General features: G+C 47.5%; 1 protein-coding gene, 1 long non-coding RNA gene and 1 pseudogene across 2 annotated transcripts; 1 reads left to right on the plus strand and 2 right to left on the minus strand.

Annotated features, from left to right (window-relative positions):
• Window positions 1-1709: 1709 nt before the first annotated feature.
• LOC147359583 (ribonuclease H2 subunit C pseudogene) lies at window positions 1710-3217 on the minus strand (annotated as a pseudogene).
• A 2977-nt stretch (window positions 3218-6194) lies between these two features.
• On the plus strand, window positions 6195-18238 carry LOC147359584 (uncharacterized). The gene is made up of 2 exons (XR_015140926.1): window positions 6195-6361; window positions 17472-18238. It is a non-coding gene; the product is annotated as an uncharacterized LOC147359584 (long non-coding RNA).
• Window positions 15306-27615, minus strand: KLHL38 (kelch like family member 38). The gene is made up of 4 exons (XM_086337104.1): window positions 27341-27615; window positions 25284-26873; window positions 17770-17875; window positions 15306-16627 (listed from the first exon to the last, which is right to left on the minus strand). The coding sequence occupies exons 2-4, from the start codon at window positions 26709-26711 to the stop codon at window positions 16329-16331; spliced, it is 1833 nt and encodes a 610-aa protein (XP_086193230.1). The 5' UTR covers window positions 26712-26873; window positions 27341-27615; the 3' UTR covers window positions 15306-16328.
• Window positions 27616-27779: the final 164 nt, after the last annotated feature.

Here is a 27779-nt window from a genome sequence, read left to right on the forward strand (position 1 = left end):
ACAAAGAGTCGGACACGACTGAAGTGACTTAGCTATAAGGGTCTAGAGAGTGAACGTGGGGTGGTGGTTGTGGTGTGGAGTAATCTTGACTCACTTGATGGTGATCAGGGAAGGATATTTGGAGGGAGGTGACATTTGATAAGAAATCTGATAATCACTCCATAATATTTGTTGAATGTATGAATGAGCCAGGCAGAGTCATTCATGGTTTGATTTGAAAGAAAACATTCTAGACAGAAGAAACAGAATATATAAAGGACCTGAGCTGGGAATGCCCATGGCATATCCAAAGACTAGAAAGAACCTGGTGGAGTGGAGGAATAGTGAGTAGAGGGAGAGGTCAATGAGAAAGTCAGAGGTAACCAAGGCCTTATAGGTCAAGCTGAAGAGTTAGGTTTTATTCTGCATGCAAAGCGAAACTATTAGTGGAGTAACATAACCCAGTTTACACCTTAAAAATATCATTCTGCAATATGATGCCACTTCCAACCCACCAAAATGGCTAAAATTAAAAAGACAGACAATATCAACTGTTGAGATATGGAGCAACTGGAACTCTCACACACTGGTTATGAGGGAAGAGATTGGTATGAATACAATAATTGGGAAACTAATTGGCTGTATCTCTAAAGCTGAACTTATATATATACCCCATGACCCAGTGATTTCATTCCTAGATATACACTCAACAGATAGGCACACATATATTTGCCAAAGGATACGCACACGAATGTCCATAATAGCCCCAAATGCTCATCGAGAGTAAAACAGATACATGAATGTGATATTGTTATGTAATTGAACTACAGGGAACAAGTGTAAGCAAATTATAACAACACATAACAATGAGAATGAATTTCACAAACAGTGTTGAGCAGAAGCCATACCAAAGGTTCAACTGTCTAGTTCCATGTACACGAACATCATAAACAGGTCCAAATAAAATGAGGTGTTGGAAATGAAGATAGTGGCTGCCCCCAGAGAGTCTAATGCCTGGAAAGAGGTATGTAGGGGCCTTCTGGGGTACTATCGTATCCTGTTTCTAAATCTGAATACTGCTTACATACATGTGTTCAATGACTTTCTCTAATTATCTCTTTACTCTTGCTTCCCCAAGCCAAATGGGCCTTGAGCCCAGAGAGATGAAGAAGGTGGAGAGTATTTATCCCTGGCCACTAGAGCATGGTCAACTTTTCTACTTACTATCACAGTTTTCTCAGGAGTGTTGAGCAGATGAGATTCACCCATTTTACAGGCCAGGACTTTGTTGTTAAGTGATCTGCCCAAAGTCCTGTGCCTCATGGAACCCAGCATTGTTTCCATTTCTCCATGTTGCCTGTCTGATTTGGAACAATTGGTTTCTCAGGCCCCCTTTTAGCTCCATGACTCCAAAATATTACATTTGCATTTGAGAATTTGAATTTTGAAACTAATTTAAGAAAATACAGTGCTTTGACCATTATCCTTATTTATAGAGTCTTGTATCTATTTATAGTTTTTAAAGCAATGTTGCTGATTAAGGCAATAAATATTATAAGCAAAAAAAAAAAAAAAAGAAAGAGAGAGACTGGAGGCCCTTAAACTCTAGAGGAAGAAATGGTGGTTTTTTTCATTGTCAGATTTTCTCAGCCCCACTGCATGGACATATGGAACTGTGTGTGACATTTTTACTCTAACCACAAAATTTCATGAATTTTCAGTCAGTGAATAATAAAATAAATCAACATTCTAGGTGAAAAGATGGAAGCAATTTTGAGGGTAAAAATAGTTCCTTAAAAATTTCTTGAGAATCTAAGACTTTGACCACATTCGCTGGGACTGAGGCCTTAGAGTGAAAAAGCAGGTCACTGTGTCCCCACAGGCCATAGGATGGGGAACCAGTGTCCAACAATCTGAGATTTAGTCAACTGCAGCTAATAGCTAAACACTGTTTGTTAATAGGCAAATAAGAGAGTTCTCTTTCTGCCCTGTTGAAGAGAATAGGAAGTGTGGGGGCATCAAGGAAATTAGTATTGGCTGAGTGCCTCTTGGGTGGGCCCTCTGCTATCATGTTATTTGTTACCTAAACAAGTAGAGGCTGTTTATTCTTCCACATACAAAGGACCTTTCAGTTCAGTTCAGTTCAGTTCAGTCGCTCAGTCGTGTCCGACTCTTTGCGGCCCCATGAATTGCAGCATGCCAGGCCTCCCTGTCCATCACCAACTCCCAGAGTTCACTCAAACTCACGTCCATCGAGTCAGTGGTGCCATCCAGCCATCTCATCCTCTGTCGTTCCCTTCTCCTCCTGCCCCCAATCCCTCCCAGCATCAGAGTCTGGGTATGGAAGTGGAGTTTGACTTTCTTCCTAACCATGCAAGAGATTTAAGAAAGGGAGTGATCAGGTCAGATTGATTGATTGATTTTTCTGTGAAGAGCTCCTTTATTGCCTGAGGGACTCTGGCTCCACACTGAAGAAGGGGTTTATTGGGGTGAAGGCATCGGTGGCTTTCAATTTCAAGCTCTGGTTCTCAGTCTTCGGGTACCTGTACATGAATCGCTGCAGCTAGGGTGCACCAGGTTAGGCGCCCACGCACTTTGGCTTCCGGACCAGGGATAGATTCCAGGCCCCACAGGGTGAAGCTGCTGAAATTGGCTGTGGCTCCAAGCAAGTGGTCGAGGTCCCAATCAAGCCATCAAAGTCCCGCTCCAGTGCCTCCGGGGTTTCCACCAGTTCCTGCTCCTCTCGCTGTGGTCATCCTGCCTCCCCAACACCTCTGCCTTCTCTTCTGTCATCGCATATCCCACGAAGCCGGGCAGCACCACCACCTCCTCGGCACGTAGACTACGGCCCCGAAACGACACTTCCAGTGCATCAAGACCCTGGCGGATGGATGGCTGGGCCGAAGAAGCGCCCCACGGAGCGGGGGTGGGGGGTGGGGGTGGGGTGGTAACCCAGACCCCGCAGGGCAGAAGGTGCAGTGAGACGAGGGCGGGGTCGGCCAGGGCATCAGGGCGCAGGTGGACGCAGCGCTTGGCGATGCCTTCCTTGTCGCTGTTCTCCATGGTCCGTCGCGACTCCGTAGCTCGCAGGCCAGCTTTATTTTTTTGAAAAATAAATGAATCCATTGTTTCCCCACTTCTGCTAGGAGTGTCGTTCCAATCCTGACTCCTGGTGGCAGGGCAAGAGTGACGAGAGGAGAGAATGGAGCCAGGGAGAGTCGTTAGGGGGAGCCCCTTTGCATAGTCTGGCGACAGATTCCCATCCAGTACACCCATGAAGCATCACCATCTCCTTCTTCTCGTCCTTTCTGCTATCATCGTCATTTACAGAGTCACTGTATATTTATATTTCAAGTGGCATTGACATTCTTAATGTCACTGCACATTTTTACTTCTCTATGTGTTATTACCTCCACCATATTATTTTTGCCTTCAACATTTATATGGTCGCCTTAAGTGCTTCCTCCTCATCAAGCCCTGAGAAGGAGGAGGATATTATCATTCCGAAAATATAATTTGGGCAGTCATGTCCTAGTGGGGTTGAGTAGCTTGCCCAGGGTCTTCTTTCAGACTTGAAGATCTGGAGGGTGACTGCTCAGGATTCTGTGATCTCATCATCACCTCCAGTTTGAAGATGGGGATAAAGGCAAGTGCTCACCATCCTCCATGATGGATATAGAGATATGAAGACTGTTCACTGGGGACATTGTCCATCACGGATCTTTGAGATGATGGACAGAGGTAGAAAGAGAGAGAAAAGGAATTATTATAACATGGTCCCAACTTGCCATGTGAGGGAGCTGAAGGGTGAAGGAGCTGGCAGAAGGTAGCAAAAACTTGGACACCTTTATTGCATGTAAATTCTGATTTTACAGGTGGGGAGACAAAGGTCCAGGGAAGGGAGGTAAATTATAACAATGTTGTTGCTGTTTAGTCGCTAAGTCCTGTTCGACTCTTTTGCAACCCCATGGACTGTAGCCCGCCAGGCTCCTCTGTCTGATTCTCCAGGCAAGAATACTGCAATGGGTTACCATTTCCTTCTCCAGGGGATCTTCCCTACCCATTTCCTGCATTGGCAGGCAGATTCTTTACCCCTAGCACCACCAGGGCAGCCCTTATGGATGTTATCTCTTCTAATTCTTGCAGGAATCCTATGAAGGAGTTACTGCTTTTCTGTGGGTGCTATAACAATCCCATGGTCTGAAACAATAGAAATGCATTATCTCAAGTTCTGGAGTCCAGAAGCCCCAAATCAAGGTATTGGCAGGGTTGCTCCCCTCCTAGAGGCTTTAGATGAGGAAGGACTCTTCCTTGCCTCTTTGGGTTTCTGATGGCTTCAGGCGTTTCATGGCTTGTGGGCTGCGTAACTCCAGTCTCTGCCTTCATCTTTGCCTCTGTGCCTCAAATCTCCCTCACCCTTTCTCTTAAAGGACATTTGCCATTTGATTTATGATCTGCCTAGTTAATCCGGGATTATCTCATCCTGAGATCCTTTATATAACCGCATTTGCAAAGATCTCTTTTTTTTCCAAATAAGGTTTTATGTTTTGGGGCCATGATTCAAACCACTACAGTGAGATAGCATCCTCATCTCCACTTTACCACAGGGGATCCTGATGCTCAGAGAGGTTAAGAGATGTCCCCAAAGCCATATAGCTACAGATGGCTCTTTGTAATGCATTATGTTTAATAGCAGAAATGGTATTAACGGCCAACCCACAGATAGCACTTATGTATATTAATTCAGTTAATCCTCGCAAAAACTCTATGAGGAGGCACGTGTTATCATAATCCCTAATTTAGAGAGGAGGAAACTGAGAAACAGAGAGGTTGGTTAATTTTCTCGGGGTCACACAGCCAGGCACTTTGGCTCCCTCTGTGCTGTTGTCCATTCAGAAACTGCCATATAGCCTCTTCTGCAGACTCGAAAGGTCACCACTCAAACCACTGTTAGAGGTGTTTTCAGTGGCGACTGCTGCTGCTGCGTCACTTTAGTCGTGTCCGACTCTGTACGACCCCATAGATGGCAGCCAATGAGGCTTCCCGTCCCTGGGATTCTCCAGGCAAGAACACTGGAGTGGGTTGCCATTTCCTTCTCCAATGCATGAAAGTGAAGCCACTCAGTCGTGTCCGACTCTAGTGACCCCGTGGGCTGCAGCCTACCAGGCTCCTCCATCCATGGGATTTTCCAGGCAAGAGTACTGGAGTGGGGACTGGAAAGTCTCAAAAGGGGGTTCTGAGATGGGTCCCTAAGACCTAGTGGGGGAGATAGGCTATGTGCTCAGTCACTTCAATAGTGTCCGACTTTTTGTAATTCCCCTTGGACAGTAACCCACCAGGCTCCTCTGTCCATGGGATTCTCCAGGCAAGAATACTGGAGTGGGTTGCCAATTCCTTCTACAGGGGATCTTCACAACCTGGGACCGAGCCTGCCTCTCTTTCATCTCCTGTATTGGCAGGCAGATTCTTCACTACTGCACCACCTGGGAAGCCCCAGACAGACTGTAGGCAAGATTACAGATCCACAGGGCTGTGCCAACTCCGGGGTGCAGGGGACACTGCTCTGGACATGGGAGACCTCAGTTCCTGTCTCTGGGTTCTCACCTCCTGGCTAGCAGCCCCAAGGCGAACCTCCCTTTGCCTTTGTCCTGCACTTCTCTGCTGATGGCACAGTCATCCTGAGAGTCAGTCAAGCTAGCAACTGCGTGCTCTCTCTCTTCTTTGCTCCCCACCTCCTCCCCTTTGTGCATCAGTTAGTGTCCAGCTCCCTGTGGATTCTGTTTCCTTGTTTCCTAAGTCCTTGCTGTTCTATTAACAGCTGTAGCTCATCGTGGGATGGGTAATAGCAGCGCATCTAAACTCTCTGGATTCCTCCATCCTTCCCCTGGCTGCCCGCAGAGTGGTCTTCCTGCAGCCCTCCTCTGGAGGGGTTGAGTATTCATTTGTTGAGCAAACCTGTGTTGGTTACCTTCTCTGTGTCAGGAACCAAGGAGGCAGATGTGGCCAAGGCAACCCTGTTCTCCGTCCTCATGGGACTTCCATTTGGGTGAGGGCATCAGCTAAATAAAGTCAGGAAAGCAAATTAAACAATAAATAGTTATGATTAAAGGTATGAAATAAAGACAAAAGGGGTGAGAAAGAATAATGCAGTGGGTGGGGTGGAGGCTGTATTTTATTTTAGACAGTTGATTTTTTTTCTTTTTTTGACTTTGCAGCATGCAAGATCTTAGTTCCCTGCCCAGGGATCGAACCCTTATCCCCTGCATTGGAAGTACAGAGTCTTAACCACTGGACTGCCAGGGAAATTCCAGAAGGTATTTGATAAAGGGTTTCAGGAAGGTGCTGAGGAGAATCTGGAAGAGTCTTGTGATACCTGAGCCAGGTAATGTGGGTACAGTGCTTAGTAAGGGGGCAGGAAATGTTAGTCATTGTCATTCGTGGATTACTTCACTCAGCAAACATTTTCTGAAGGCTAATTGTTATACCAGCTTCCTGATGGCTCAACAGGTAAAGAATCTGCCTGCTAATGCAGGAGATGTTGGTTCGATCCCTGGTCTGGGAAGATACCCTGGAGAAGGAAATGGTAACCCACTCCAGTATTCTTCCCTGGATAATCCCATGGATAGAGGAGCCTGGCAGGCTACAGTCATGGGATCTCAAAAGAGTTGGACACAGCTTATCAAGTAAAAAGCAATTGTTACACCTGTGTGCACAGACCCTGGTGGTCTCAGTCTCAAGTGGAGAATTATCTGGGCCCTCTCAAACCACGAGCATTCTTAGTTTTGCCCTGCAGATAAGTTAAGTCAAACACATCTATAGCCAAAGTGGGGATTAATTCTGTTTTCTTCTCCAACACTTCACCAAAGATAAGTGTCTCAGAGGCTCTGCTAGTGAATTCTACTATTTTCTCCTCAGTCTTATCTTGAGTATAGATGTCTCCACATTGCCTCACTTCCAGGCTGTCTCCGAGGGTTTTGATTTTGCAGTTGCCCTGGAGTGGCCTCTGGTCTCTGAACGTAAGGAGAGCCAGAGGGTCTTTTGGGGGAAATGCAGAAACAGCCTCCAATTTTGAATAGGACTAGGCTCTTGTGCTTGCATCCTCCTAACTTACAAACACTTGGGATTCTTGAATCTCTGTCCTCAAATCACCATTTTCTGGACCATCAACTTGTTCTGGGAGCATCACTGGGGATTTCTGGACCACAGGCCCTGGAATCCTAATTAAATCAAATAAGTAAAATGAAGAACAAAAGAGACTCATGGGTATCTTTAGGGAAAACAAAACCCAAACTCCCTGCAAGAAGAGAATGATATGGTGTTTGAATGAAAGACTAGAATTCCTATAAGATTGCATGAGAGCTGACATTTCAGAAACCAGACCCCTCCCTCCAGCCCCCTCGGCATTGGCTTCTGTGTTAACGTGCAGCCTCTCACGACGTCATCCCAAAGGCTTATGTTGGCTAGACGGAGAAGAGGACATGGTGGTGACATTGTGCTAACAGATGAGTTCTCTTAGATCATTTCTCGTGCCTGATCCTGGGCTTCTCTTCAAGGACTCTAACTCCTCCTTGATAGGCATTTGGCAAACGTTGCTCACCTTGGGATTTTGGGAAGCTGCTCGAAAGCTATATCTTGTATACATTGACCGTGGAGTTCATTAAAGAGTTGCTAGTCCCTATGATGGCAACCCACTCCAATGTTCTTGCCTGGAGAATCCCAGGGACAGGGGAGCCTGGTGGGCTGCTGTCTATGGGGTTGAAAAGAGTCGCACACGACTGAAGTGACTTAGCAGCAGCAGTCCCTATGAAGTGGTTTGGTGGTGGTTTAGTCGCTCAGTCGTGTCCAACTCTTTGACCCCATGGACTGCGGTCCACCAGGCTCCTCTGTCCATGGGATTCTCCAGGCAAGAATACTGGAGTGTGTTGCCATTTCCTTCTCCAGTGAAATGGTTTAGTTCAGTTCAATACACATTTACTGAGTACCTTCTCAGACATGGTCCCCACCCATGAGATGCCCCTGATGAAAAGGGAAGATGAGGAGGTGTCTGTCGTGGTGGCCCAGCCTGGGACCAAGGATGGTACAGGTCAGCAAGATGCCTTCTGGGGAGAGATGTTGTCTACATGGGATAGATAATGCCTCCTCCCCAAATTCATGACAACTCAGAACCTCAGAATGTGACCTTGGTTGGAAGTAGGGTCTTTGCAGACGTAATAAGGTAAGGATCAAGATGCGATCATACGAGTTAGGGTAAGCCCCAAGTCCAATAAGAGACAGAGGAGGACATGCAGAGAAGGTTGTGTGATGATGGAGGCAGAGATTGGAGCAATGCAGCTACCGGCCAAGGAATGGCAGTGTTTTCCAGGAGCCCCTAGAAGCTGGAAGAGATGAGGCAAGATTCTTCTTTAGAGCCTTCAGAGGGAACCCAGCCCTGCCGATACCTTGATTTTGGATTTCTAGCCTCCAGAACGTGGGAGAACAAATTTCTGTTGTTAGAACCTGCTGAGTTGGTAGAGTTTGTTATGGCAGCCTTGGGAACCCCTGGGAGCCAACACAGTGTCTGAGCTGAGTCCTAAAGGAGGTATCAGAGCCTTGCCCTCATTCCCACACTCTTTTCCCAGGTTGGAGCACATGCAGTTGGGGAAACTCCATTGGTCAATGACAGCAGGAGCCTCATTCACCTCCTTACCACTGTGCCTGCAAGTAGGGGTTTCTGCTCAGTACTTGTTGAATGCATAATAGCTTATAAGTGAATGAAGGAAGAAGAGAGCAGTGCTTTCAAAGGAGGATCAGTGAGCAGAGGCAGGAAATGGGTTCTCAGGTGTGAGAAACTGTGGCAGCCAGAGGGGAGGGGCTGCCAAGGGTTATCTGTGTCAACTGCTTCTCCTTGGTCCAAGTGGGTACTGAGTGAAGTTTTTCATGGGGGACGTGCAGACTGGCCAGTGAAGAAGACAGAGAGAAATACCTAATACAGAGGAAGAGAAGGGAACTTGACTGTGTCCATTGTCCACTCAATGTCAGACACTGTACTGTGTCTGTTAATGGCCATCATCTGTCCTGTCATTCTCCAAACAATCCCTCAGGTAGGTAAAAGTCCACCCATTTTCCAGATGTGGAAACTGAGGCTCAGAGAAGTAAAGTAACTTTTTAGACGTTGCACTGCCAGGGAGTGACAGACCCTGAATCCCGGCCCAGGTTTCTTCTGCTCCCACATTTCTGTGCCTGCTTCCACAAATAAACACTTGTTGGCAAGGGAAGGTCATTGGGGTCCCTGAGGCTGGGGAAGGACTCAATGCCATCCAAGTCCAGATGACTGGATTGGGTGAGGGGAAGGGGAAGATTCTCTGAAAAATGATCCAGGTGGGCATGTGGAGTTCTGGGGACCTGGATGGCCTGATGGCCATCAGCTGTGCCATTTTGAATAACATTCCCAGGGTTAAAAATCAATGTCATTTTCTTCCCCATCATATTTCATACTGTTCTAATCTGTGTTTTTCATTGTTGTCAGGTCGGTCTGCAATAATAATTTTTAAAACTTAAGCACCATCGGGGTTCACTCCTGACTTAAAAGCACCAGTGCATAAGTTCTCACCCACAGCAGCATGAACACCCTGGTGGTGTTTAGGGTCTGTTCGTTTGTGCAGGCACTCGTTCATTCCACAAGCACTTCAGCGTCGTCTGAGTGCCAAGCAGAGATTGAACTTGGCCCAGGGGTTTATGGGGCACTGAGACTCTGTCTTCGCCTCCACGAAGAGCACCCCTTCTGGTTTCATTCCAGGTCTCTGTGGTGCTATAATATGAAAAGAGCAGGAATAAAGGGAGGGAGGGAGAGGGGAAGGTGGGTAGAAAAGTTGGAAAGAGTTCCATGGAGGAGGTGAAGGCCAAGTAAGGGTTCAGTAGGTAGGGCTGGGGGAGGCACTGGAGCAGAAGAAGTAGCCTGTGGAAAGGCACGGGGGTGTGTTGGAGCTGTGTGGAGAGGGTAGTGTCAGACGTACCGAGAACACGTTTGAGTAAAGCCAGTTATCGTCCTTGTCAGGGTGTTACAGAGTTTTATTATAGGCGGCAAGGGGCACTTGGTTTTCAAAACGTGGATATCTGGGGCTTGCTCTTGTTCATCAGACAGAGCATGTGCTCATGCTCAGTCACACAGTTGTGTCTGACTCTTTGTGAGCCCGTGGACTGTAGCCCACCAGGCTCCTCTGTCCATGGAATTTTCCAGACAAGAATACTGGGGTGGATTACCATTTCCTCCTCCAAGGATCCCCCTCACCCAGGGATCAAACCCACGTCTCTTGCGTCTCCTGCACAGGCAAGCAGATTCTTTACTACTGAGCCGTCTGGGAAACCCTCATCAGACAGGATATAAAAGAGGATGAAGCAGGATTATAAGGGGGAGACCATATGGAGGGGAGACTGGACCCTCCAGGAGGGGGTTCACCTTCTGAGTCACCACTGCTCATGGGGATGAGAGTCAGGAAGGGTCTGCATGGGGTGGGGCCAGGATGCCAGCAACTGTCTCTCACTGGGGCCATGTAGCTTTGCCAGGGGACCGCTGCTGTAGTATCTGCTGGTCATTTCCTGGTCAGCGTGGGGCCTGATGGTGGTCTCAGCACAGCAGACCTTCTTACAAGATGCCTGCTGGGAGTCAGGGCTGCGGGGGACGTGTCTCAGTGCGGAAGCTGGCAGCCCCTCCTGCACCCCACTTACCGCTCCCCTGCTGCCGTTTCTTTCCTTCCGTGCCGTTTTCTCTGCTAGTCCCCCTCCTGCTCCCTGGTGTGTTGGGACAGGGTGTTTGATGTTTTTGTGGATGTTTTCTTGCTTAGCCCTCACTCTGCTTCATTTCCCCCTCTTCCCTTGTTGCCTGTTGAGATGATTAGTCAGCCTAGTTGACATTTTTCCACTTAAAATGTTTCACTGCTCCTGGCTAAATATATTTTGACCTCAGCTCTGGACCGTGACTCTCTCCTCAAGCAGCAAGACTGAGGACACTTTGTGCCAAAACCTTCTCTCTCTTTCGTGTTGGTCTGAGTTTATGGTCAGCAGATTGGAAAGGATTCCTCGGATGTGGAGGGTCATTTTGCAGCCCAGTTCAGATGTGGGGCTTGACCTCGGGAGGCCCAGGTGTGTGGCATGCACCTGTCACAAAGGCATCTGATCTGACCCACGGAGCTGGCCTGTGATGTGTGCCCTAATGGGTTTGGCTCTGGGACATCTTTCTTTATAAATCCCAGCAGGCAATTTACATAGTTTTGTGCCCCAGGGAGACTTAGACGAGCTCTGAGTAGCCACAGACTCTGGCAGCTTATTAAATATTGGATGGAGACGAAGGGAAAAGAAAGTCAAAGCATTAGCAAGTCTCTGACAGAAGGATTGTTGGAGGCCGCAAAAGGAGTTATAGATGGCAAGACGCCTCCTTCTAATTCCAGGCAAATAGGGCCCTCTGGACAAAGCCTGCAGGCTTGACTGAGGTAGGCTGTGCCACCCAGAGTCACCAAACTTGATTTAGGAGGGGAAAGGAGAGGGAAAGCGGGAAGGACAGAGTGTTCCCTTAGCAGAGGGCCTGGGAGAGCTTAAAGTAGTGCCTATGCATACTTAGCTCTGAGTTTGAGATGGAGATCCCCGAGGTGGTGTTGATTCAGCCTCTGTGTCCACTTACCAATTCTTTCATCCACTCATCACATGTTTATCGAGGATCTGCAATCCCTGTGGCTGACGCTGAGCCCAGCCAGCCCTGGCTCTGGGAATGCAGAGGAAAATGGAACAAGTGTAAGACTATAGAGGGGAAGATGATGATCAAATTATCACAGATGGGGTGAGGGCTTCAAAGGGGTCATATCAGAGACAAGGGGGTCATTTAATAGGAGAGTTGACCCAGGCTGGGGTGGTGGGGGGCATGGAAGACTTCCTCGATGCAATGACTTTTAAATCTGGAGTGTCAAGTATAAATTGAAATTACATTAGGTGAAGAGGTGAGGGAGGTGGTGTGTATTAAGCAGGGCCAAGAACAAGTGTAAAGCCCCTGTGGCAAGAGAAAGGAGGGGGACTAAGAAAGGATGGCTAAAGCAGAGATGACTGTAGGGAGCAGGGGAAGCAAAAGATGAAGTCAGAGAGAAAGGCAGGGGCTGGGTCAGAGAAGCCCTGGAGGGTAGATAAAGGCTAGATTCTTGCAAAGGTCTCTGGAAGACTTAACATCATTTTGAACAGGAAAGTAACATGATCATGTCACGCGAGTGTATGTTCCTTGGTTCTTTGTCTCGTCACAACAAAGATTTGGAGTGAAGGACATTAAAGCCCCCTCGGCATGTCACAGCCCTCAGGTCTTGGATAGACCGTGTTATAGCTCTCAGGTCTTGAATGGACCATGTTATAGCTCTTAGACAAATCAGTGTTACAGCTCTATTTTATTTAGAAGATAGAAGGAAAATCCATTTTCGAGGCGTGAGGGCACATCAATCCAAAGACCCGAGGAGAAGAGCGACCCAGCACGCGGGAGAGAGCGAGCGAGCGAGCTAGCTTTGGCTCCTCTATTTATGTTTCTCTCTCCCTGGGCCTGTCCTGTGTAAATTGGGCTAGCCAGGAGTGTTGTTTGTTTTACCTGAGGTCCTCACTCCAGTCCTCAGACCTTCTTTTGTTCTATTTTCGCGGGCTTTTCCCTTCCTTGTCTTTTAGCCACCACCATTTTGGACTCCTACCTAACAATCAGAACTGAATTTTTAAAAGAATACTCTGCCTGTTATTTGAGGAACGATCAGAGGGACAGGAATGGAAGCAGTGAGTCTCTTAGGAGACTGGTAGGAGGTGGGGGATGGCTGCACTCAGAGAAGGAGTGATGGAGACAGAGGGGCCGGAGGTATTGGGGGTCTATTTCAGGGTTGTCATCTGGTGACAGGACCAGATGTGGATGGATCAGACGGAGGCATCAGCAGAGACTCCAGGGAGCAAACCACATGGTTATGAATTGGGCAAGCATTTTCTGGAGGAGGGCACAGCAAGCTTGGAAACAGAAAGTGGAGAATTGCTGGAAATGTGTGAGCTGGAGGCTGAGGCCGAACAAGAAATGGAGGACGTATTGGGAGGCGAGATCAGGAGATGAGAGCAGAGAGGTGGCCGGAGCTGGTGGAGAAGCAAGCTTGCGGATCCCTGCAGGTGGCCTGAGACAGCTGGGAAGGCTCTGGAGGGAACAGGGGAATGATCGATTCTGTCTCACTTTTGTGTGTAACGAAGGTCACTCCAGGTACATGGCAGGCAGGAGAAGGGGACAACAGAGGATGAGATGGGTCGATGGCATCACCGACTCAATGGACATGAGTTTGAGTAAACTCCAGGAGTTGGCGACGGAGAGGGAAGCCTGGTGTGTTGCAGTCCATGAGGCCGCAAAGAGTCGGACACAACTGAGCGGCTGAACTGAACTGAACTGAATTGAAGGGCACTCAGGCTGCTGTGTGGAGAAGGGGTTCAGGGGCAAAGTGGAAGCAGAGAGGCTGGTGAGGAAATGATGGTGATGGTTTAGCTGGAATCAAGGTGACGGCCAGGACCAGAGGCAGAGCTGTGGGGGTGAGGCGCCATGTGGCTCTGGATAGTCTTGGAACAAACAGAAGGAGGTGTGAGAGAAAGAGCCAAGACGAGTGTCTGAGGCTTTGGGCCCGAGAAACTGGGAGAGGGTATTGTTCTCTCCCAGAATGGAGAAGCCCATGGAGGGGTCATCTTGGAGAGAAAAGATTGATCTTGAACATGTTCAGTTTGAACTGTCTCTTTAACATCAGTGTGGAGATGCAGGGTAGGCAGTGGAACCCACTTTCCCTTCTGTGTAGAGACAGAGAAAGCTGCCAGTCAGCAGTAGTGGGACAGTGTGGATGGCCAGGCCCTGGGTGAGCTTTGCACCCAGGGAGTGATGTGCTAAGTTGCTTCAGTCGTGTCTGACTCTTTGTAATCCCATGGACTGTAGCCCGCCAGGCTCCTCTGTCCATGGGATTCTCCAGGCAAGAATACTGGAGTGAGTTGCCATTTCCTCCTCCAGTGGATCTTCCCGACCCAGGAATCAAGCCCACATCTCTTATATCTCCTGCATTGGCAGGTAGGCTCTTTATCCAGGGAGTGACAGTAGATCTGAAAAAGTTCTCAGGGCTAAGCACTGAGGTTAGTAAAGCACCACATAGTCTCCAGGAAAACAAGGAGACAAGGATGAACTGCAGGGAGAAGGAAGAGAATGGTTGTTCCAGAGGCTGAGCGAGGAAGGTATTTCGAGATGGAGGGAGGGTCCGCTGTGTCATATGCTGCTGACCAGTCAAGTCAGGCATGAAGGGACAGTGGGCTCCCTGTGTGGGCTTATGGAGTCATTGGTCACCTTCATGAGTACAGGGTCAGAGGAGAGGTGAGACTGAGAGCCTACTCAGAGAGGGTCAAAGAGAAAAAGCTGGAGTAAGGCCAGCCAACAGCTCAGGTGCTGACCATCTGGGGAGGGTGTCTGGACAACAGCAAAGTGGTCTGGGGAGCAGGGCAGAGCAGGAGAAGGAGTGCAAAAACTACAAACTGGGAGGAAAAGAAAAGTCTGGACCATGGACCTGGAGAGCTGGGTGGGGAGGAAGGCTTCAGCTTGGGGGCACCGGGATGCAAGCTCAGGGCATCAAGACCCATTCTGGACACTTCCCTTGGTGGAGAGAGGACTTGGCCTCTGCCGCTGGGCTGGGACGGGGCTGGCAGGACAGGATGGGACTGGGACCAGCACATGAAGGTCTTCAGCGCCCACGACTGAGCAGGGTGGTGGTTCTGGACCTCAGTGCATGTACGTTACGGTCATCCTGGACACTTTTCAAAAGTACAGAGTTCTGGGGACTTCCCTGGTGGTCTAGTGGTTAGGACTCCACACTTTCACTGCCAAGGTGGGCAAGTGAAGCAAGTTGCCCCAAGTGGGCAAGTTCCCCTTAGTTGGGGAACTAAGATCCTGCAAGCCACATAGTGTGGCCAAAGAAAACAACAACCAAAAAAAAAACAAAAACCCCAAGCTCTGACCCTGCCTCTGAGAATCCCCATCTGTGCATCCTCAGTAAGGCTCAGCCCCATTTTCAGACTTCTTCCCAGGTGATTGTAATGTGCCAGCAGCTTCAGCTAATTCCCATGTGTGGGACTGAGCCAGCGTGGAGACACTTTGAGATAAAGAGGGCCATACAGAAATGGCCAGCCCTGGCATTGGAAGGGCCATGATTGCGGTAAACTCTGAAGGAATTTGTTGGCTTTCCTTAGGACAGCAATTCTTATAACATTTATCAAAATGAAAATCTTGATAAATTCTGCAGGTTTATAGCTCCCCAGAGGCTGGAGAAAAACATCACTTGGCAGCAGAAACACACTTTATTTTTTTTGTGTGGTGGTGCAGATAACTTAGCAAATACTAGATACCAGTTTCTGGCATTCCAATGCACTACATCCTAGAATGCAGAGAAATAGTGTGTGGATGTGCTTAGTCACTTCAGTTGTGTCTGACTCTTTGCGACCCCGTGGACTGTAGCCCACCAGGCTCCATCGTCCATGGGATTCTCCAGGCAAGAATACTGGAGTGGGTTGCCATTTTCTCCTCCAGGGGATCTCCCCCCCCGCCCCCGCCCAGGGATCGAACCCACGTGTCCGGCATTGGCAGGTGGATGCTCTACCTTTGAACCACCTGGGAAGCCCACAGAGAAACAGTCAGGGCCTGTTGTTCCTGATGCCCCCGGAAGAAGGACTTCCAGGGGCCCTGCTGGGTGTCTTTGCCCTCTCATTCTGAATTTCCAGGATGTTCTGGAAAGATGTGGTTTTGTGGGCTCAGCATTTCTTTCTTGCACTTGGAAACTACTTCTATCCATTATGTGTAGTTTAGATAGGTTGTCAGCAGCAACTGTTAACCCCACCTTGGCCTGTAGAGACACAATCCAGGACAAGCCAACTAGAGTAACACAGTCACTGGAAATGGTGATTTCCTCAAGAGGGAGGCTTGGAATTCAAAAAGGGCCAATCACCATCATTCTGGGGGAGCAGTTATTATATGGATAGTGGTAAAGTTCTCTTCTGAAGCTAGAGAGTGTGGGTCAGGATTCATCAGTTGCCATTGTTCCCACACTGTGTGGATAAAGAAGCCTACAAATGAGGTAGAGAAGGAGGGAGGCAGAGAGAGAGAGAGCGAGAAAAGACACAGAGAGACAGAGATCGAGCGAGAGACAGAGTTCTGTCAGCAGTGTGCGTGGTCCCAGGTCTCCAGGCTCTGCAACTTTCCCTCCTGTTAGCTCCCCCTGCACCCCTCTAGGGTTAAGCTTTTTGGAGCTGGGCTCTGTCTCTTGCAACCAGAGCATCTTGACTAGGACAGATGACTTCTCAGTTTCTCATGGAACCCAGGGGACGGTGGAGTGGTGGGGGATGCACTGGAGGGTGAGGCAGGTGTGGTCAAAGAGCTTGTGGGGCAGCTGCCCCTGGGACGTCCAGGTGTCCGTCTCGGGGTCGTAGCAGTCGAAGGAGGCCGAGTCCTCGATGCTACAGTCCGTGGTCAGCCGCCGCCCGCCCGTCACGTAGAGCTTGTTTCCCATCACCGTGGCTCCGTGATGCATCCTCCGGTCTTTCATGTCCGCGCATTTGACAAATTTGTTGGATTGAGGGTCATAAGCAAGGATCCTCCTCGTGTAACCTGAAAACCAAATGGCATATCGAGAAGGTCAGCGATGCTTAGTTGGGACTGGAGGCGGGTGGTCCGGGGACCTGTCTGATCTCCGCCATCGCCTAACCCTGAGGCTATACTTTGAACTAAAGCATGGAATGTTTCATTAAGCTGGGGTCTGGACCTGGATCTATCTGACTTGAGTCTCTGCATCTTTTTTTTTTAATTTTGTTTTTAGTCATGCTGCGTGGTATGTGAGATCTTAGTTCCCCAACCAGGGATTGAGCTTGTGCCCTCTGCAGTAGAAGTGTGGGGTCTTAACCACTGGATGCCAGGAGAGTCCCAAGTCTCTGCATCTTAACTCAAAGTGAAGGCAGTGCACATGTCATCCTTAAATTGAGAACAGAGATTCCAGGGGCCTCTCAGCTTCATTAGCTTTTCATCTTTCACATATGCTCATTCAAGAGCCTTAACAATTCCAAGAAGGAGCTTTGGGAACTCAGAAATGGGTCCCCACAACAGCCTTATCTAGTGGGTACTTTTAGGACCCCCATTTTACAGATCAGCAAACACAAGCACAAAGAGATTAAAAATGTGCCTAAGAGCATACAGACAATTAGTGACAGGCAGAGTCAGGGTTTGAACTCAGGTCTATCTGCCCCCCACCCCACCCCAACCAGCCCTCTTAACTGTAACATCCTGCAATTGCAGAGAAATTATCCCTTAGCAGCTAGTCTTATTTACAATAGCATTTTTTTTTTTTTGGTTTTTGCCCTGGGTCTGGGATAGTGCTAAGTGGTTTAGATAGGTGAGCACATTTTATGATCACAATTCTGTGAAATAGATATTACATGATTTCATTCCTTTTTTACAGATAAAGATGGAGAGACTTCTGGATGAGAAAATAGCTTTGTCAAGTCATCCACACTCCCCTAGCTGGATGGATCTGCTTTTATTTTATTTCCTTATTTTTTTAATCTAATTTTTATTTTATATTCGGGGGTAGAGTTGACTTACAATGTTGTGTTACTTCCAGGTATACAGCAAAGTGGTTCAGTTATGTGCTTTTAAAAAGGCTGTCTTATAGGACAATACCTGTCTATCAGTTACCCTTTTACCCAGGAAAGATGCCAGGTTCATGTCTGGCCTCGTGATCCTCCATTCTAACTTACCTCCCACGATGACAATCCTCTCCCCAAGCACCACGGCAGGGGCACACACATTCTTGATCATTCTCGTCTCCATTTTGAACCATGTGTTTCTGGAAATGTGATAAACCTGAGGGAGAAATAAAATCACAGCACTGCATTTTAAAGTGATATATGTTTTTAAGAAGTAGAAGTAGTTAAAAGCGTAGAAGAGCAGTGATTTCTCTTTCTTTGCATTTTTTCTCTGGTTCTGAAAATACAGGTATCTTACCATCAATAAACAAAATATAATTATATAACAGAATGAAGAAACTGTTATCAGAAATTGGTCTTTATGTGGCCCATGAGATCAGTGGCTGTGCTTCTGTGGAAAGGACTGAGAGTTATGCATTTGAGTTGATAGTATGTGTTTGCTTACCTTGCTTGGAACATTTCTTTCTTTTCAATGAGAAATGGAGCAACTTGGACTTGCATAAAACCAATGATCTTTGAATCATTTTTATTTCTGGCTCATGTTTAGATTTCAACATGTTCCAGTCTATCTGAGAGGGTCTTAGGGCCAAGAATAAATTTGGGTCTAAACGAGGAAGGCTTTTGAACAGGTCATGCCTGAAAGTCATTAGAATTATAGAAAGAGAAAAAAAAAAGGAAGCATGAGAAAAGGAAGAAAGAGTAAAGAGATGGGGGCAGGATTTCTTGGCCTTGGTCTGAAATAGAGCAGCAAATCATGATTCTCAGACGTGTGTGTGCATGCTCAGTCACTTCAGTCGTGTCCAATTCTTTGCGACCCGGTGGACTGTAGCTCGCCAGGCTCCTCTGTCCGTGGGATTATCTAGGCAAGAATACTGGAACGGGTTGCCATTTCCTCCTCCAGGGGATCTTCCTGACCCAGGGATCAAGCCCGCATCTCCTCGGTCTTCTGCATCACAGGTGGACTCTTTGCTGCTGAGCCACTGGGGAAGCCTTCCCAGACATGTGCTCCTATTAAATCCCTCAGTTTAAAGTTTAAATATCAAATGTAAGTTAGTTCATGAGAGATGTGGGATGGACTTCACATAAGAAAAGCAGGAACAAAAACTTTCCAATATTCTTCATGGAAAATTCTTTGTTTGAATTATAATTGCTGCCATATTCAGTTCAGTTCAGTTGCTCAGTCTTATCCGACTCTTGGCGATCCCCTGGACTGCAGCATGCCAGGCCTCCCTGTCCATCACCTACACCTGGAGTTTACTCAAACTCATATCCGTCGAGTCAGTGATGCCATCCAACCATCTCATCTTCTGTTGTCCCCTTCTCCTCCCACCTTCAATGTTTTCCAGCATCAGGGTCTGTTCACATGAGTCTGTTCTTTGCATCAGGTGGCCAAAATATTGGAGCTTCAGCTTCAACATTAGTCCTTCCAATGAATATTCATGACTGATTTCCTTTAGAATGGACTGGTTGGATCTCCTTGCAGTCCAAGGGACTCTCAAGAGTCTTCTCCAACACCACAGTTCAAAAGCATCAATTCTTCAGTGCTCAACTTTCTTTATAGTCCAACTCTCACATCCATATGACTACTGGAAAAACCATAGCCTTGACTAGATGGACCTTTGTTGGCAAAGTAATGTCTCTGCTTTTTAATATTAAAGGCCTTATATTTTCTAATTTTATCAAATTTGATCTTCACAACCATCCTATGACGTGGATACCACTACTTCCCTCCATTTTTCAGATTAGACCATTGAGGCTGAGAGAGGTTAAGTAACATGCCCAGGGTCACACAGCTAGACTGAGTGGAAGAGCCCAGAGTCCATGCTTTTGTTCACCACACTCATGGCTCTGCTTGGGGCCATGGAGGTATGGCTTTTCTTTTCTTTTTAAAAGATTTTTAAAAATTGTGTACTACTCTAATTGGCATTTATTACAGTATTAGTAGTGTTTAAAGATATCTGGTGCTTAGTCGAGCTTCCCTGGTAGCTCAGCTGGTAAAGAATCCATAGTGTTTAAAGATATTTGGTAACTGTTTGTATTTTTGGCCACACCATGCAAAGCATACTGGATCTTAGTTCCTCAACCATGGCTTGAACCCATACCCCCTGCAATGGAAGCTCAGAGTCACTGGACCACCAGAGAAGTCCTTTTTGTAGGTTTTTAAAAATCGAAGTATAGTTGATTTACAATATTGTGTTAGTTTCAGGTATTGTTGGTTATCTATTTTATATATAGTAGTGTATATATGTTAATCCCAATTTCCTAATTTATTTGCCTGCCACCCCAGCTTTCTCCTTTGGTAACCGTAAGTTTGTTTTCTATGTTTTTGTATTGTAAATATGTTCATTTGTATCTCTCTCTCTCTTTTTTTTTTAAAGATTCCCCATGTAAGTGATATTATATGATTGTCTTTCTCTGTCTGACTTACTTCACTTAATATGATAACTTCTAGGTCCATCCATGTTGCACAAATGGCATTATTTCATTCTTTTTTATGGCTGAGTAATATTCCATTGTATATATGTACCACATGTTTATTCATTTGTTGATGAACATTTAGGTTGCTTCCATGTCTTAACTGTTGCAAATACTGCTGCAATGAATACTGGAGTCATGTATCTTTCTGAATTATGGTTTTCTCCAGATATATGTCCACAAGTGGGATTGCAGGATCGTATGATAACACTATTTCTGTTTTTTAAGGAACTTCCATACTGTTCTCCATGGGTATCCTTGGTGGCGCATCGGTAAAGAATCTGCCTGCAGTGCAGGAGATATGCGTTTGATCTCTGGGTCAGAAAAATCCCATGGAGAAGGAAATGGCAACCCATTCTTGCCTAAGAAACCTGAAGGACAGAAAAGCCTGGCAGGCTACAGTCCACGGGGTCACAAGAGTCGGACTTGACTTGGCAACGGAACTCCCGCCGCCACCACCGCCATACTGTGCCAACAGTGCAGGAGGGTTCCTTTTTCTCCTGTGTGGCTCTTCTTGATGGAGGCTTTCGAGACTGAAGCTCTCTTGAAGTCTCTGTCAGTTCTCAAAGTTGGTGAAGCATAGAAGAGGCCACAGCTAGAGAGGTTCAACTACAATGGCTGGCAAGCCTTGTGTTTTAAACCACCTGCAGATATGCAGGTGACACTCTGAAAAATGAGATCCTTGGAGGAAAGCAAACACTGATTGCATTTTACTTGAGTAACTGCCTCCTGGCTCGCTCTTCTTTAGCAGTTTTGAGGATGGTTTCAAAAATAGATTAAACATTTGCTCATAATTCTCACGATACCCTCAGAGAGGCTGAGGCAAGGACAACAAAGGATGGTTTGTCACCCTGGAGGAAGTGATACTTTGTTACGGTAGAGGGTTTGACTAATGCCCTCCAGCCATAGAAGCGGAAAGAAGGCCAGGTAGAAAGGTACATCTACATACACAGTTTGCACAGTAACCCCCCCCATTCCCCCTCCAACCCCCCGCCCCGGCCCCTCCACAGCAGTTTAGTCCTTTAAAAGAATGCTTGCGTGCAGGTAAACCATCTGATGAAGAAATCTTTGTCCCTATATCTGAAAACCCAACCTTCCCCTTCAAGTAACCCAAGCATTCATCCCGAACTATGTATCTGAATGAGTACAACTTCCATGACAAAGCTAAATGCTAAGCAGATAAGAGGAACTTCCAAACTGATACTTTTCCCATTTTCCCCTTCTCCGGACTGCAGGGTGAAAGGATCACTCACATGTTAGTGTTTTGGGTTTTGGTTTTCAGTTTTTTAAGATTCTTGTTAGATTGTCTTGTGCATTTCTGAATGAAGTAGCTTATAAACTCTTTTGAGCTTTGCATTTATTCTTAATAATTCATAACAATTTTGTAATGTGAACATCATCAATGTATTTGTTGACTTAATTTTGAAAAAGTTTTGTTTTTTTTTTTTAAACAGGAGGGGCTCCAGCTTTTCATAGAAGCACTTTATTATAAATCTGAGTGGTGTGGCCAGAGTTTGGAGGGGCACAGAATGTGTCTCTCTTGGCTCAAGTACACGAGTGAAATCTGGAACAGGCTTAGAGTCTGCCTAGATGGTCAGGGAGGAGTGGGAAATATGCGCTGGAGAAGTGATGGGAAGAGAAAAACAAGGAAAGGATTGAATAGAAATGATCACTTTTCTGTGTCATCCCTGGCACCAACTTAGTCCAAGCTGCCATCATCCTGGACCTTGCCTGGACCTCTAGAAAGATCTGCCAGTTCTCCTTCCTTTGTCTTCTCAGGCCTCCTCCAGTTCCTTCTCCATGAAGCATCCAAGTGAAGTGAAAGTCTCTCAGTCATGCCCAACTCTTTGCAACCCCATGGACTATACAGTCCATGGAATTCTCCAGGCCAGAATACTGGAGTTGGTAGCCTTTCCCTTCTCTAGGGGATCTTCCCAACCCAGGGATCAAACCCAGATCTCCCACATTGCAGGTGGATTCTTTACCAGGTGAGGCACCAGGGAAGCCCATGAAGCGTCCAAAGGAAGTTCTAAAAATGTGAATTCGATTACTTCACCTACCCTGCTACTCTCAGGATTGAACCCCAATTCCTTGACAAGGCCTGAAAAGCCAGACCAGCCTCATCAACACAAATACTCATCCCCTAAGAATGTTCTAGAATTTCTGTAGAAAGGGCTCAGGGGCAGCAATCTGGGTAGAGGGAGTTGCTCAGTATGACCTGGGAAGGGGGCTGATGGAGATTACAGGGGGACTGACCACCCCCAGCTCCACCTTGGTGCACAAACTTTCTGCCCCTTCCTCTGTGTTACAACCATCTTGTCAAGCTTTTGGTTCCTCTAGGGATGGGCTTCATCCCCTTTCTGCTTAGGGTCTTCTGCCAGCTATCCCCTTACCCAGGAACACCACCCCTCCTCAGTAGAAGAGTCTGACTCCTCCTCCTGATGGCACTTATCTGCTCAGAGAAGCTGCCTGCCCATCTCGGTCCATGTCAGAGTCCTGTGTCCACCATGTGTCCTCTTCCTCTTTTACCCTCCATCCTCACCTCCTTCTCTCTTCTTTTGCCTCTCTGGTAAAGTCCACTTACACCAACCTCACAGAGTTCTTGCCGAAGGCCTCTGCATCCTCACACCCTCCTAGATTCCCTCCAGACTGGTTTAGGGGACCCCTCAAAAGCCTCTTGATGAAAGTGAAAGTGGAGAGTGAAAAAGTTGGCTTAAAGCTCAACATTCAGAAAATGAAGATCATGGCATCTGGTCCCACCACTTCATGGGATATAGATGGGGAAACAGTGGGAACAGTGTCAGACTTTATTTTTCTGGGCTCCAAAATCACTGCAGATGGTGACTGCAGCCATGAAATTAAAAGACGCTTACTCCTTGGAAGGATAGTTATGACCAACCTAGATAGCATATTCAAAAGCAGAGACATTACTTTGCCAACAAAGGTTTGTCTAGTCAAGGCTATGGTTTTTCCTGTGGTCATGTATGGATGTGAGGGTTGGACTGTGAAGAAGGCTGAGTGCCAAAGAATTGATGCTTTTGAACTGTGGTGTTGGAGAAGACTCTTGAGAGTCCCTTGGACTGCAAGGAGATCCAACCAGTCCATTCTGAAGGAGATCAGCCCTGGGATTTCTTTGCAAAGAATGATGCTAAAGCTGAAACTCCAGTACTTTGGCCACCTCATGCGAAGAGTTGACTCATTGGAAAAGACTCTGATGCTGGGAGGGATTGGGGGCAGGAGGAGAAGGGGACGACAGAGGATGAGATGGCTGGATGGCATCACTGATTCGATGGACATGAGTCTGAGTGAACTCCGGGAGTTGGTGATGGACAGGGAGGCCTGGTGTGCTGCGATTCATGGGGTCGCAAAGAGTTGGACACGACTGAGCGACTGATGTGATCTGATCTGATCTTAGAGCACCCCTCTATTCAGCATCTGAATCTCAGTTCTCTCCTAAGCTCCTGGAGAGTAAGTGGGATTTACAGCTCCTGTCCGTGTCCCCAGGGCACCCAGTGTAACTCCTCTAAATGAACAGAGCAGATCTCAGGGGCCTTCTCGATCATCTTTAGGAGAGGGACTTCCCTGGTGGTCCAGTGGTTGGGACTCTGTGCTTCCAATGCAGGGGGCTTGGATTCGATTCCCAGTTGGGGAACCAAGGTCCCACATGCCACATGCGTGACCAAAAAGTAAAAAAAATAAAATAAAGAGAGGCTTTTTATTAAAGGTGAATTACAGAGATTAGAATGTGCATAAAGTTGGAAAACACCCAATATTATGACATTTTGATCTTTATTAATCACACTTCTCAGGGAACTTGTAAGTGAAATGAGCATCTGCCTATCATTTAAGGCAGGGGTTCCACAACCTGGCTGTGCCTTAGAATCTCCTGTAAACTTTAATAACAGTCAATGTCAGGATCCCACACATGGAGATTCAGATTTTGATTCAGCATATCTGAGGTCTGGCTCCTGGGCTTTTGGTAACAGACTATGGACCAGGGCTTGGGAATCTTCTTTTAAGGCCTTACTGATTTGGGTTAGGAGCATCTGCAATATTTCTATTCTGTTGTTCGGTCGCTCAGTCGTGTTCAACTCTTTGACCCCATGGACTGTAGCCCACCAGGCTTCTCAGTCCATGGAATTCTCCAGGCAAAAATACTGGAGTGGGTTGCCATTTCCTACTCCAGGGGATCTTTCTGACCCAGGGATTGAACTCATGTCTCCTTCTTGGCAGGCAGATTCTTTATCACTAAGCCACCTGGGAAGACCTGTAGAACTTCACTATCTGACATTTGATGTAGTCTGGCTAGATTCTTTAGATGTATCTGATGTACCTTTGTATGTATTAACCTTACACAAAAGAATTCATAAATGGATAAAATCTTGCTTAAATTAAACTTTCTTCATTCCTTCCTCCCTCTCTTCCTCCTTTTTCCTTCCCCTGAAACTAACAAGCATGTATTATATGTATGTATGTGCATATGTATGTGTTTATATGTGTATCCATGTATTTGTGTGTGTATACATGTGTTTGCACACATCCATATGCTGGGAGGGATTGGGGGCAGGAGGAGAAGGGGACAACAGAGGATGAGATGGCTGGATGGCATCACTGACTTGATGGACGTGAGTCTCAGTGAACTCCAGGAGTTGTTGATGGACAGGGAGGCCTGGCGTGCTGCGATTCATGGGGTCGCAAAGAGTCGGACAGACTGAGCGACTGATCTGATCTGATATGTATACATGTGTGTGCATGCAGTGCACACACGTGTGTATGAGTATATGTGTCATGTATGCATTTGTACATGTGTGTGCATGTGCTTGTGTGTAGACATAGTGGGAAGAACCATTTACCTGGATACATGCATGCATACATACATGTATACGTGTGTGTGTGCGTGTGCGCATGCGTCCAGGTATGGTGGGAAGGACCATTTACCTGGATACATACATGCGTACATGTGTACGTGTGTGTGTGTGTGTAGGTGTGTGCAGGCATGGTGGGAAGGACCATTTACCTGGATACATGTATGCATACATGTGTGTGTGTGTGTGTGTGTGTGCACATGTATGGTAGGAAGTACTGTTTACCTGGATAAGGCGCACAGGGTTCTGCATGATGTCTTCTCCTCCAAAAAGGTAGAGTCTCTGGTCTTTCACAGCAACCGCAGGGTGGAGGACCCCCACTGGCATGCTGGCCATCCTCTCCCAGACGTTGCCGACGCTGTCATATCTCTCCATGGAGCCCATGACCTCATGCCCCTCGCCAATCCCCCCGATGGAGAAGATGAAGTTCTTGTGGGCAGCGCTTCTGTGGGAGTAGCGGGCCGCCAGCATGGGCTGCCCTGGCCTCCACTGATTGAGTTTCAGGGAGAAGACATAGACCTTGGCACTGGGCACACTCTTTCCCACAGCCATGCCCCCCAGCATGTAGATGCTGCGGTGCAAGGAGACGGCTGAGGCCTTGTACAGGCGGGCTGGGAGTTTGGCAAGGCTCTGCCACCGGCCGGTCTGTCCGTCGTACAGCAGGACATCCCTGGTGGTCTGCTGGTTGTCTTTCCTTCCACCCAAGAGGATGAGGAAGTCTTGGTAAGAGTTTCTTGGTGGGACATGCCACAGAGGTTGGAGGCCTGCGGAACTAGCGGTGCTGTACAGAGAAAACACCTGCCTCTTGGCGGTCTCCAGGATGGTCTGGCAGGGGGGCGAGGACTGGAGGAGGGCGTCGTTGGCGATGAAGTGGTGGAAGAAGGCCGGGTGGACGTACTGCAGCCTGACCTGCTTGAACAGGTCCTGCATGTATCGCTTCCGGGTCTGGAGGTCATGCTTGATCCAAACCATGAGGGCCTCGAACACCTTCTCCTCCTCCCCACACAGCCCATCGTCCCCCAGGTAGTCTCTCAGTTCCAGGGCACAGAGCTCCTTCAGGTCAGCCGACGCGGCCACCTCTGGAAAATATGTCAGGGCCACCTCCCTGGCTTTCTTCCGGAGGGTCTCACAGCTAAAGATTTCGGAGAGTCTGGTCATGCCCAGGCAGTTGCTGGGGGTCAGCTGGCTCTGGAGGAAGGAGGAGCAGGCCTCGAGCAGCTTGGGGTACTGCAGCATGGACGCGGCCTCCATCAGGGGCAGGACACTTTCCACAGTGATGTGCACCTCGCCCGTGTACACATACAGGACGATTCGCTCCAGAGTCGAGGCATCGACGCCTTTCAGCTGGACCTTGGCCTCTCGGCTCTCCCGGAAGTTGCTGCAGAACATGGCCCTGAAGTAGGGACTGCTGGAGGCCAGCACGTTGCGGTGGCAGGGGACCTCCCAGGACCCGGCGCAGATGCTCACATCAGTCAGGATCCGATTTTGCCTCAAGTCATTGAGCTGCCTCAGCAGGTCAGAGGAAAAGTCATGGTCTTTGAAGAGGAGCCCCTCTGATGACTCCGTGTCCATCCTGCAAAGACGGGGAGAAGTCCCAAGAGGGAGGTCGTCCTGGAGGGTTAAGCTGTGGCAGCTCCGAGACTTAGAGCACATCTATTTGTCCATTCACTAAGTTGTTTGTGGGTACTGCCAAGAATACTGCTTAGTGAAGACTGAAAAATGGGATCACCTAATGTATGGGCCTCACAGTGAAAATCTCTGTATTCGGTTATGATTATTCTCAAAGGTAACAGAGAAATAGCATCTGCAGACAATCTGAAAAAAGAAAAGAAAAGAAAAACAATTTAAAAAAGAGAGAGAAGATGGTTGGGTAAGTTGGGAGAGTTGAAGGTGGCAAGAGGTCACAGGGGCTGAAACGTTAGCTTAAAGCAAGATGACAGTCTGTGCATTTGAAGCAGAAGTTTGTGGACCTTTCTCCAGATTCTTAGCATATCTCTTACTTAGTAAACTCATCCAAACATCTTTCTGGGTGTTAGTCATTAGCCACGGATGTCATGCTGGGGGCGTGGCCTCTGGTATCAAGACAGAAATGAGGGATGGAAATGGATCTTTGCAATGTTTTGTTCTTATTTTTAAACATGACCTCACAGAGCGTTGTGGGTTTTGTTTTTAAAATGAGATAAATAGAAAGCAGAGACCAGACGATACCCTGGGCAGGGTTTATTGGATGACATCTGGCCACCCGTCCACCTGCAGAAGAATTAAACATTAGAGCTATTTACCTCGTTTTCCTGCAGTGATAACCACCGATACCTGCCGCAGCTGGTCCCTCCGGAGACTTTCCACCTCTGGCTCCAAGTGAAACCATAAACCCAGGCCTTTCCTTAAGCTGGCAAATAATTTGTCCTGGGAGAATTCTGGATTTGTTTATGCTGAAGGCACTTTCACAGTTTTCTAGAGCTTTGTGAAAGAACTGCTGGGCAGAGAGACCGTGTATACATTCCAGGGCTAAGAATAGTTGCGTATGTACTTTCCACTGTTATGACATGTGACTTTCCATTTGCCTTTTGCAGCAACCCGAGGGCCTGTGGGGCCGGCGCATGCCCACATGCCTTGTTTCCTTGGCAAATGTTTACATGGGCAGAAATAGATTTGGAGGAACAGCTTCTCTTAGACAAGACTTTGCTGCCCACTTGGACACATCCCGAGTCCCTTGTCCTA

This window comes from Bos grunniens, chromosome 14, assembly GCF_055505025.1.
Source record: "Bos grunniens cultivar Pamir isolate PY7600 chromosome 14, Bosgru_T2T1.0, whole genome shotgun sequence".
Classification (NCBI taxonomy): domain Eukaryota; kingdom Metazoa; phylum Chordata; class Mammalia; order Artiodactyla; family Bovidae; genus Bos; species Bos grunniens.